This window comes from Austrofundulus limnaeus, unplaced genomic scaffold (assembly GCF_001266775.1).
Source record: "Austrofundulus limnaeus strain Quisiro unplaced genomic scaffold, Austrofundulus_limnaeus-1.0 Scaffold361, whole genome shotgun sequence".
NCBI lineage: Eukaryota > Metazoa > Chordata > Actinopteri > Cyprinodontiformes > Rivulidae > Austrofundulus > Austrofundulus limnaeus.
Genome location: NW_013952763.1, coordinates 262,562 through 272,125, shown reverse-complemented (window position 1 = coordinate 272,125; position 9,564 = coordinate 262,562). Strand labels below are relative to the sequence as shown.

The window sequence follows — 9,564 nt, the reverse complement described above, 5'->3', positions numbered from 1 at the left end:
GTGTGTGTGTGTGTGTGTGTGTGTGTGTGTGTGTGTGTGTGTGTGTGTATGCGCCCCTCCAGGTTCCCTTTTTTTGTTTCCCTTTTTGCCGTCTTTCTCTTTTCTTTTTCTCCTCTCCTTCTTTGTGCTTCCTGTTTTTCCGAGTGACAGGAACTGCCTGGAGGTTTTCTGTTTCACTAAAACCTGTTTGTCGATGCACCTTGCAACCCGTGGACCTGCTTCAGGGGTTTTATTGAAACGTAATCACTTTCTAGAAAATGATCTCGACAAGAAACATGTTGTCAAAGCCTTTTACAACATGATGCTTCATTTTGTGATGTTTTGGCTAACAGTAAAATTCATTTGGGCTCCTTCAGCACACCTCAAGTGCYAAACCTGCTTTTTTAAAAGGCAAGAACATTTCTGTTAACCTTGCTCACATTGACGTATATAAAAACAACAACACGAGTTTGAATCATAGTTTAGCAGGTTAGATAATAATAATGAARTGTGGTTGAAGTTAGAGTGGTGAATACAGATATTCAAAACAAAGACAAGAATAGCTGTCCTCATCTAGAAACTGTGCGTCATCGTCTTCTGGACCCGATTAACTGGTTCTGTAAGTGCTGATGTAAGAAGCTATTGTTCATACTCAAAATCTTCCCAGTTTTAAAGCTTTTGTCTTAGGATGTTTTTGTCTGGTCTCTTTTTTTTCCGGATAACCTGAGTGGAAAATGTGTGCTTTTACATCAGATATTTTTAATAACAGTTATCGTCTCATTTCTGTTTCCCTCCTCAGGTTTACGCTGTGGGAGGCTACGATGGCCAGAGCCGCCTGAGCAGTGTGGAGTGTTATGACTCCTTCTCAAATCGCTGGACAGAAGTGGCRCCCATGAAAGAGGCAGTCAGCTCTCCAGCTGTAGCCAGCTGTGCTGGCAAGCTCTATGTCATTGGAGGAGGGCCAGATGACAATACCTGTTCAGACAAGGTAGAAAACACATGGTTCTTTCTCTCCCCACACACACAGTGTTGACATCTTTGGTGTCTAATAAATTGTTTTCAACTATTTGACATGAACTACACAAAACCTGTTGTTGTTAAACTGTGGTTTAAAATCATGAACCAGTGAGTTCAGTCTAAAGGAATAAACTGAGCTGCTTGTTTAATTTTAATGTRTGCAGCACACAGAGGATGTGCAGGTGTGATCTGGTTTCTAGACTCTATGACTACATTAAGATCTAAATCTCATAAATGTACAGAATGAACTCATTCCTCATTCTTTTYAGCTGGTGAAAGGTTACTGCAGTAGATGGAAATTTCCAAGTAAAAAAAGRGCTGGTGTATTTGTCTGATGCAACACATGCTGCCCGTTCTGATCAGTAAAACAATTAAAAAGTAACTTGACTCATTCTTCAAATGTAAAAATAAACCTACCATTTTTTATTTTATTTATTTAACTTTTTTTTACTGTCCTGCACATTTCCAGTAATGCACTTTTTTAAGAGTTTTACACAGGAATTTTACATTTTCTAGAAGGAGTTGCTGTTTGCTCCCATTACCAAACTCTTAAAAGGGCAGGTTGGAGGTCTTATTAGAGATTAGATAAAAATATGTGCCTCTCAGTCTGCATGGCTGTACCATATCGCAGAGGAATCTCAAACTTTAAGTCACGAAAGCTTCCAAAATTCAAAATGATTTCATGCTGATTTGGTGAACTTGTAGCTGAAAAGGAGGCTTCTTCAAATAATTAAATGAACAACGGAATTTTTGGAATGTATGCAAAACCACATTGGTGTCAGCCCACAGAACAGTTCATAGGACTACAACCCAGCAGCACATTTCCTGTCTTTATCCACTGTGTTATAAAACGTGACGTTATTATTCTGTCTTTAACCCATCGCTTCACTGTGTTTGTGTCACAGGTTCAGTGCTACGATCCAGAGGAAAACTGTTGGATGCTGCGCGCCAACATCCCCATCGCCAAGCGCTGCATCACGGCCGTGTCCCTCAACAACTTGATCTACGTGTGCGGCGGTCTTACCAAGTCCATATTCTGCTACGACCCAGCAGAGGACTACTGGATGAATGTTGCACAAACCTTTAGCAAACTGGTAATGGACTGAATGCTGATCCTGAGCAAACAATAGGCATCAGCTTTTTTTATATACTTTGAAGAAGTGTTTTTTTTTTAAGTTATCTTTGTCTCCTCGCAGGAGAGCTGTGGCATGTCRGTGTGTAACGGCAAGATCTTCATCCTCGGTGGCCGAGGAGAAAACGGTGAATCTTTGGACACGATCCTGTGCTAYGACCCGGCCACAGGCATCAGCCACTGCGCCTCCACCATGCCGCGGCCCATCTCCTACCATGGATGTGTGACCATCCACCGCTACAACGACAAACACTTCAAGCCATGACTATAAACGCACACTCTGACTTGTGACGAACTCTTTTWCTGCACCCCATAAACAGCTCTGTGTATTTCTGTTGTTTAAACACTATAGCTAATTCAAAACAATGCATAAGTAAGCTAATTTATTTCCTCACAGCCTCGTGTTGTTTTTCTCTATGATAAAGCTCCTCGGTGAAACGCTCAGCACATATTAATGCCAACGATTGGATCATCTGGACTTAAATCAACGACAGCTCTGTCCTTCTTGTTTTAAACAAATTCCCTCACTGATGCTTAAAATGACCTGATTGAAATGTGGTCAGCAGGCAGCCAGCTGCCCTGCCACAGTGTCAGTTGTCATATTTATGAGTTGCTCCCGCCTCTTCAGCCTAAAACAAACAAAAAAAGATTWAAAAAATTAAGGCCGCACAAATACCCTTGGCGTTTTTCCTCACAAGTTCCACTTCCTGTGCGTGTTTCCCCTCATCCTCCCCTCCTGTGTCCTCACCTTTTTTTTTTTTTGATTCACATCTCTTTTCCTGCACACAGGATAGGGTAATAACTCATTTTTCACATTTTCTATTTTTTATACTTTTTAAGTTATACTTGTTGGTCCTGTTTTTGAAATTGCATGTTTTATTGTATTATATTTAGCTACATTTGGTGTGTTTGTTTTAGTGTCAGTGTCGGCTGGTTAGGGCCGAGTTTGAGGGTGGTTTTGGTCGATCAGTCTCGAAGACTGCCTTAATTAAATGACATGCGTATGAGGGGCCGTTCGTGACTTTACGGCTTGGTCTGAATGTGTTGGAGCCACAAAGGTTTATCATCCGGTCGTAGTGGAAGCGTTGCTTTTGTTAAAACGGCACCTTAGACATTTTCTCGGGGTAAACATGGATACCTCCTGATCTGTGTGTGTTTACTTCTCACTAAAGGTAGCAACGTTAGGCCACACACACACACATAGTGGGGCGTTGATTAATGATTATGAATGGTGTGGCCCTTTGTCAGTAAAGTCAACGTCCTACGATTGGTATTGACACATCGGAGATTTTGCTGTGAATAAAACTTTTTCTTTTTATATGAAAATGTATTTTGTTTGTTGTGTTTCTGTAACGAAGAGCCCCAATCATTTTTTGTTTGCTTGTTTTTTGTTTTACTGTATCAGTAAATGTTCTTTGCTTTCATGTGACGTATAGAAGAGACAATGTAAAGGCCTTTCAGCTCCTACTCTTGGACACTTCCTGGATGTACCGGTGCATCAGAATGACAGTCTGTGTGTTTTATTACTATATAACGATATAAAGTTTATTATAAGACAGAGCTTGGCGTAGATTGTTCTGTTCTAAAGATCAAAAACAGGTGGAGACATTTCTCTCTACTCACTCCATTTTACAGTAAAAAATAGAAACTTTTGAGGCCGACAAGAGAAGTTGAGAAGCAAGAAAGACAAAAAGAGAGAATTGGTGAGAATGTGAGTGTGTGCGCGTCTGTGATTCATTGAGTATTTACACAAACACTGTCCTCCAACGCTGATTTATTGATTCTTCATTTATTTGCCTGCTCGTTATTGTTTAATCAAGTAATTTTGTGTTGATTTGTGCCTGTTGTGGTGAGTTGTGGGTTTGTGTGTCATCGAGATGTTTCAATACATTATGTGAGCGTATTGTGGCAAACAAAACCTTGAAAAGACGAGCAGAAATGCAGAATCAACCACAGTGGATTTGATTTAGTCCCAAAGGTTCGTATGTCGTTTGCATGTAAGATTGAAGCTTTAGTTTGTTAATTGTTGTCTCATGGAAGAGGAAAAAAAGTGTGAGTAATTAAATGAGATTGTTTTATTACTGTGTGCATGATGTAGGAATGAAAAAATGTTTCTGATTTTCTTTTTATTGTTTGTTTTTTTTAAACTGGTGTGTTGAAATGTAACGGTTGACTTTTTGTAAGATGATCAATAAACTTCTCTCTACACCAACATTTTGTCCTAATAACTAATTGTTGTGTGAATGCTTCACAGCATTCAATTTTTGTGCTATTTCAACAATTCGTGTATCAAAACGTTCAGCTCATTCATGTGAGGGGTGCTATGACTTTTAGTATTTGAGCATTTTATACTTTTTTTTTTTTTACCTATTTCACTTTTTTGCCATTGCAAATGAATAGAGCTGGTTTCAATATCCCTAAAATACTTTAAAGTGTTTTGAAATCTTTACAGCACCTTGCACATTTTGTTCTGGAAATGCTCTTTTTCACATTCTTGTGCTAATTTTAGCTACTTTATTGCTAATTTTAGTGTTTTTCTGCTATTTCAGCTAAAATTCTGCTTCTTTCCGCTATTCTGCTTTTTTCTACTTTTTGTGTTTTTTGTGCTACTTTGTGTTATTTATGCTTCTTACAGATGCTTTCCGCTATATTCAGCTATTTGCTGAAATTTTAGCCAATTTTTAGCTGCTATTATCTAAAGTTAGCTTTTTAGTTAATTACACATATTTTGTAACTATTACAATTGTTTTCAGCAAAAGTTCAGCAAACAAACAACTGCAAACTGCGCAGCGGAGCAGAGATGCATGTAGTGTAAATGCTAATTTCCAGACACTTTTTTGCTGTTTTACTGACAATTTCAGCTGTTTTAGTTAATTTACATCAAATTATCACTTTTATTTATTTATTTATTTATTTATTTATTTATTTATTTATTTATTTATTTATTTATTTATTATTCATCTATAACTATTTCAACTGGGTGCTAATTTCAAGTTGTGGCTGCAACATTTAGCCTATTTTATGCTAATTGTAGCTACTTTATGCTACTTTAACTATTGATCTGCTTCTTTTTGCAGTTCTTCTGATTTTTTTCTACTTTATGCTTTTTTTCTGCTACCTAGTGTTATTTATGCTTCTTGCAAATGTTTTCAGCTATTTTAGCTCTTAGCTTTTAGCCGTTTTATGTTTTCCGTTARATTTGTGCTCCTTTTTACAGTTTTTCTGCAAAGTTAGGCTTTTTTGCTTCTTTCAGCTTTTCAAAGTGAACATTTTTTGCTATTAAATATTTTCAACTCAGTTTCAGCAGCATTCAGCATGAAGCATACCAGTATTTTTGCAGGAAATGCAATTTCTTTAGTTAACAGTAGATTTTAGTGAAGATGCCACAGATTTTAATCAACCAACAAAGAAGAGCAATCTGCTTCATGTCTTAACAATCAGCTCCATGTGGCTCTGTTTTCAGTTCATCAAGGGATCAATCAATCAAGTCTGGATCTGGAGATGTTTTAATGAGCCGTTGTGTTGAACAACAAGGCATGGCACAAAACCAGCCACGCTTATTTCAAGCAGGATTGAGCAACACATGCTGTGATAAAGCCAGTCATTATAGGGCTGATTTATGTCTGCAGTAATTTGCAATCTATATTTCATGTTGTGGTTTGGTCTAACCACAGCCACAGTGTTCTCACAGATTCTTATAGACTCATTAATACCAAACAGAAAATTCAAGATTTTTTTGTGTTCTTTTATAATCTGAGGAATATAACTGCAGACAGGAAACACAGCATCAAAAATTATTCTAGTCTCTAAACTTGAACCCTGTCAACCTCACAAAAAAACACTCAGCCAGACACAAGCAGGAACTAGTGTGGCACGCTTATTGTAATATTTGATCTGATTTGGCTGACATATCTAATCTGAAGAAGCATGGCATTACTGAGAGAATGTCTTTTTTTGTCTTTTGCAAAACAGTGAAACAATACTGGGTTTTACAATGTGGATAAAAAAAACAAAACGTTTCCGCCATCCATAGTAAAGTTTGAGTTATTTTAGTGGCTCAAACTTTGTGACAATTTTGCATGCAGGCCAAGATTCCACTTCCGATGATGTGGGGAAAGAAAGGGGGAAGAAAATGCTGATGGTTAGGAATGTCATGCTGATCTCATTCATCAGAAACTCGTTGGCACGTGTGTTGGCTCTGGTTCATTATTGTATACACTTGAATGAGAGTCAAGATTAAAAGATTTGTATTATAAATCCACACAAATGTCATGGTGACTCAACCGAAGTGTGTCTCTGCAGGAAATCTATTTTGTTAACTTGTTGAAGGAGTATTTTTGTATCCTTCAATAGACCTGTTGTCTAAAAAAACAAAGTGCTCCTCCTCCATTCAAAATGTTTGATTAAAAAAAACATGAAAAAAGGGAGAATTTATGCTTATTTGTATTTGACCTCTGTTTATCATCAAAGGGCCTCTCAGTTCATGATAACTTCATTGGAACAGATTTAGAAGCTGTCATGCTCATGTGAATAACGTGAAAAAACAAATTCTTCAGAATTATGTTTAGAGTCTTCAGTCGATGTACATTATTGTTGCATCTGCTGATTGGATTGAAAGGCAAAATAATCAGCGCTCCAGTGGCGCTTATTTAAAGTGATTTACTACTTCCACTATTGTTTCTAAATAACTCGTCCGACTGGTAAGTGACTTGTAAGACAAGATACATTTTTTTTAAAATTATGGTAACACATTTTTTTTTACTCCTTTGGATTATGTGCTTTGATTAAACGTGTTATGTGAAACAGCGACCCCTGGTGGGCTTTTTAACTGAAACGCACGGCTAAGTGTTCATTTTTAGTTAGCCTACATGTTCAGCTCTAGATTTAGCTATTTGCATAACACAAGTATTGGTTAAGTGCAGCGCAGGTATGCCAAAGTGTAGTTAAATCAGGCACTTTTTAATACTTTCTTCACTTTATACCACAAGGCACTGCAGTAAGTGTGTCTTTCGTACGCTCTGAGTCGGTATTAATGATGCGCTAATGTTAGCTAAGCTAGCAAAGGATAGCGTTCGCTAACGTGACAGTCAGTGCAGTCTGCTGTGCGAAAGTCAGGCACGTATTCTTAATGCTAATAATCTGGGTGTACAGTTATATTGCATCAGTTACATTAAAACTGAATAGTGCTTTGAGATAAACTGCATAAAGTTTAAAATTACAACGCTAGATTACAGACTGGAGCACCTTGCTAATTTGTCTGGGCTACAATTAGCTTCTGTCATTGATTGTTAATGGAGCGGTTAGCTTCACGGCTAAATAGCTATTACTAAGCTAACCACGATCATAGCTGGCTGTGTGTGCATGACAAGCAATTAGTTAGCATTAATTTGTATATTGCCCATGTTTTTTTTTTTATTACAGGTGATCATGTCGGGAATTAAAAGAAAAATAGAAGGAAATGATCCCGACTATGAAGACATTGCTCTGCTTCAAAACAATAAGAGAAACAAAACGTCTGAATATAATGGTAGGTTATAACTCTAAATCCTAACCACTACACCTGCTTTGCGTGTTGTGGTTAAACCCAGCAGCTGCTCAGTGGGCTTTATATTTACTTTTATTGTGATGTTTTTTTTTTTTCCAGCTCGAGAAGCAACAGTACAGAAGATTGAAAGCATCATCAGAGAACAGTTTTCTTTGGAAATGAATACCAAGGAACATGAAATAGATGTTATAAGTCAGGTATCTGAATGATTTTATAATTTATCGTTAATTTTGTTGCTGTGGAACAGAACTCAGACTTAACTTGAACACCATGCGTTGGTTTAGTCTTTTGTTGATTGTTTTGCAGCGCCTGAATGAAGCCAGGAGGATGATGGACAAGCTACGTGCTTGCATAGTGGCCAATTACTATGCCAGTGCTGGAATCACAAAGCTCCCAGAGGTATATTCCTGTATGTTTTGATGCGAACAAAGCATCACTGAGGTTCCACAGCATTTTTTTTTTTCTCTGTATCCTAGCATACTCCAAAAAGCGACCCTGCCGTGTTGAACCATCCAGCCATTCGCCGGTTCCTGGAGCCTCCATCCCGCTCTTCCTCCCCTCTGAACCAGGACTCCGAAACTCCCTCACTGGGCCATTCAGAGTCCGAGTCCCTTTCACAACAAGGAGAGGGGTCTGAGAAGAACGAGGAGGGAGCATGGAGGGAGGACAGCTGCAGGCAGGAGCGCAGACCTGGGCGCAACACCGGCAAAGTGAGTCCACTTGATAGAAAAAAAGGAGAATGGATCATAATCACATAGACCTTTTTTTGCACATCGGTCAAGCACCATATATACTTAATCATTTGTCTCAGGACACATTTGGTGTGCCTTCGTCTATGGGAGCAGAGCAGAGGGTGACGTACCACACTACTGGAGAGGAAGCCTCGAGACTCTACGTAAAGAAGACCATTATTGTGGGAAACGTTTCCAAGTATGTAGCTGAAACTCAACTGTTAATGTAAAATGAAAAATTCTGTCTTGAATTGTATTAATAATTCTAATCCTTAAAGTTTCAATTTTCATAGCCTCTCAGAAAGCCTCTAAACATGGCATTTCTAAAATAATACTTCAGCTTCCCTATTTTAAAAAATAAAAATAAAAACAACTAAATACGGATTGAAACAAATGCTATATCATTTGACAGTCAATGTGGTATCATATTAGAAAAGAGTAAAGGCCCAAAACTTATTGATGCAACTTTATGAGTGGAATTCATTTGTATAACTTTGCCGGATGATTTAAGCTTTGAGTTGAGCTAATTTGCCTGATAAATCCAATTTAATTTTGAAGGACAGGTGAAGCCCAGAGATTAGCTTAAACTCAGAATAACAAGTTAACCAAATCTGGGGCAAAGAGAAGAGTAAGTCACATAGAAACCTGGTTACTGATGTGTAAACGTTTTGAACATAGAACACAAAATGACTGGCGACGGTTATTGTCAGTTGAGTTTGTTGAACCGTTCTTGTGCAACAGGGTTCTCACAAGAACTGAGACAGTTTTCTACAAGCTCAGTCTTGATAAAGGTTGAAGTCGTGTTTTATTTATTTTATTTTTGGGCCAGAGGTAACATTTTCCTGAAACCTCTCCATTTAGCATAAAATGAACACTATTTGTTGGAATTAGAATTTGAATGATAAATTTGTCTAAATATCTTTAGTTACTGGGCTATGGAGATTTTTTTTAAAATGCAAGTAAATAGACAAAAGTCCCCTTGGGTTGAAAGTTTTTTATTTGTAAATCTGTGGGAATATTTGCATTGAATGTTTGTCAGATGGCATTAAAAATGTACTACCTTTCTTCTTTTTACGCACCTTAAAGGGACAATATTATGTGTTTCTCAGGCATACATTTAAATACTATACCATAATAAAGTATCTATGTCACCTTTAGTT

The 9,564-nt window shown here is 37.7% G+C and overlaps 2 protein-coding genes across 3 annotated transcripts in view; both read left to right on the top strand.

The window, feature by feature from the left end:
- The window catches only part of klhl24a (kelch-like family member 24a), a 16,652-nt gene extending 12,332 nt beyond the window's left edge, over window positions 1–4,320 (top strand). For both annotated transcript variants that reach the window (XM_014023269.1, XM_014023267.1), the window contains 3 exons: window positions 779–967; window positions 1,902–2,090; window positions 2,193–4,320. In XM_014023269.1, the coding sequence (XP_013878723.1) occupies window positions 779–967; window positions 1,902–2,090; window positions 2,193–2,393 (579 nt within the window). In that variant the 3' untranslated portion in view covers window positions 2,394–4,320. The remainder of the gene's footprint in view (window positions 1–778; window positions 968–1,901; window positions 2,091–2,192) is intronic.
- Window positions 4,321–6,942: 2,622 nt separating this feature from the next.
- Window positions 6,943–9,564, top strand: part of yeats2 (YEATS domain containing 2) — a gene marked incomplete in the record, with an annotated part of 32,503 nt that continues 29,881 nt past the window's right edge. The window contains 6 exon segments of the mRNA XM_014023264.1: window positions 6,943–7,124; window positions 7,550–7,655; window positions 7,773–7,870; window positions 7,980–8,072; window positions 8,150–8,383; window positions 8,485–8,603. Coding sequence (XP_013878718.1) covers window positions 7,556–7,655; window positions 7,773–7,870; window positions 7,980–8,072; window positions 8,150–8,383; window positions 8,485–8,603 — 644 coding nt within the window.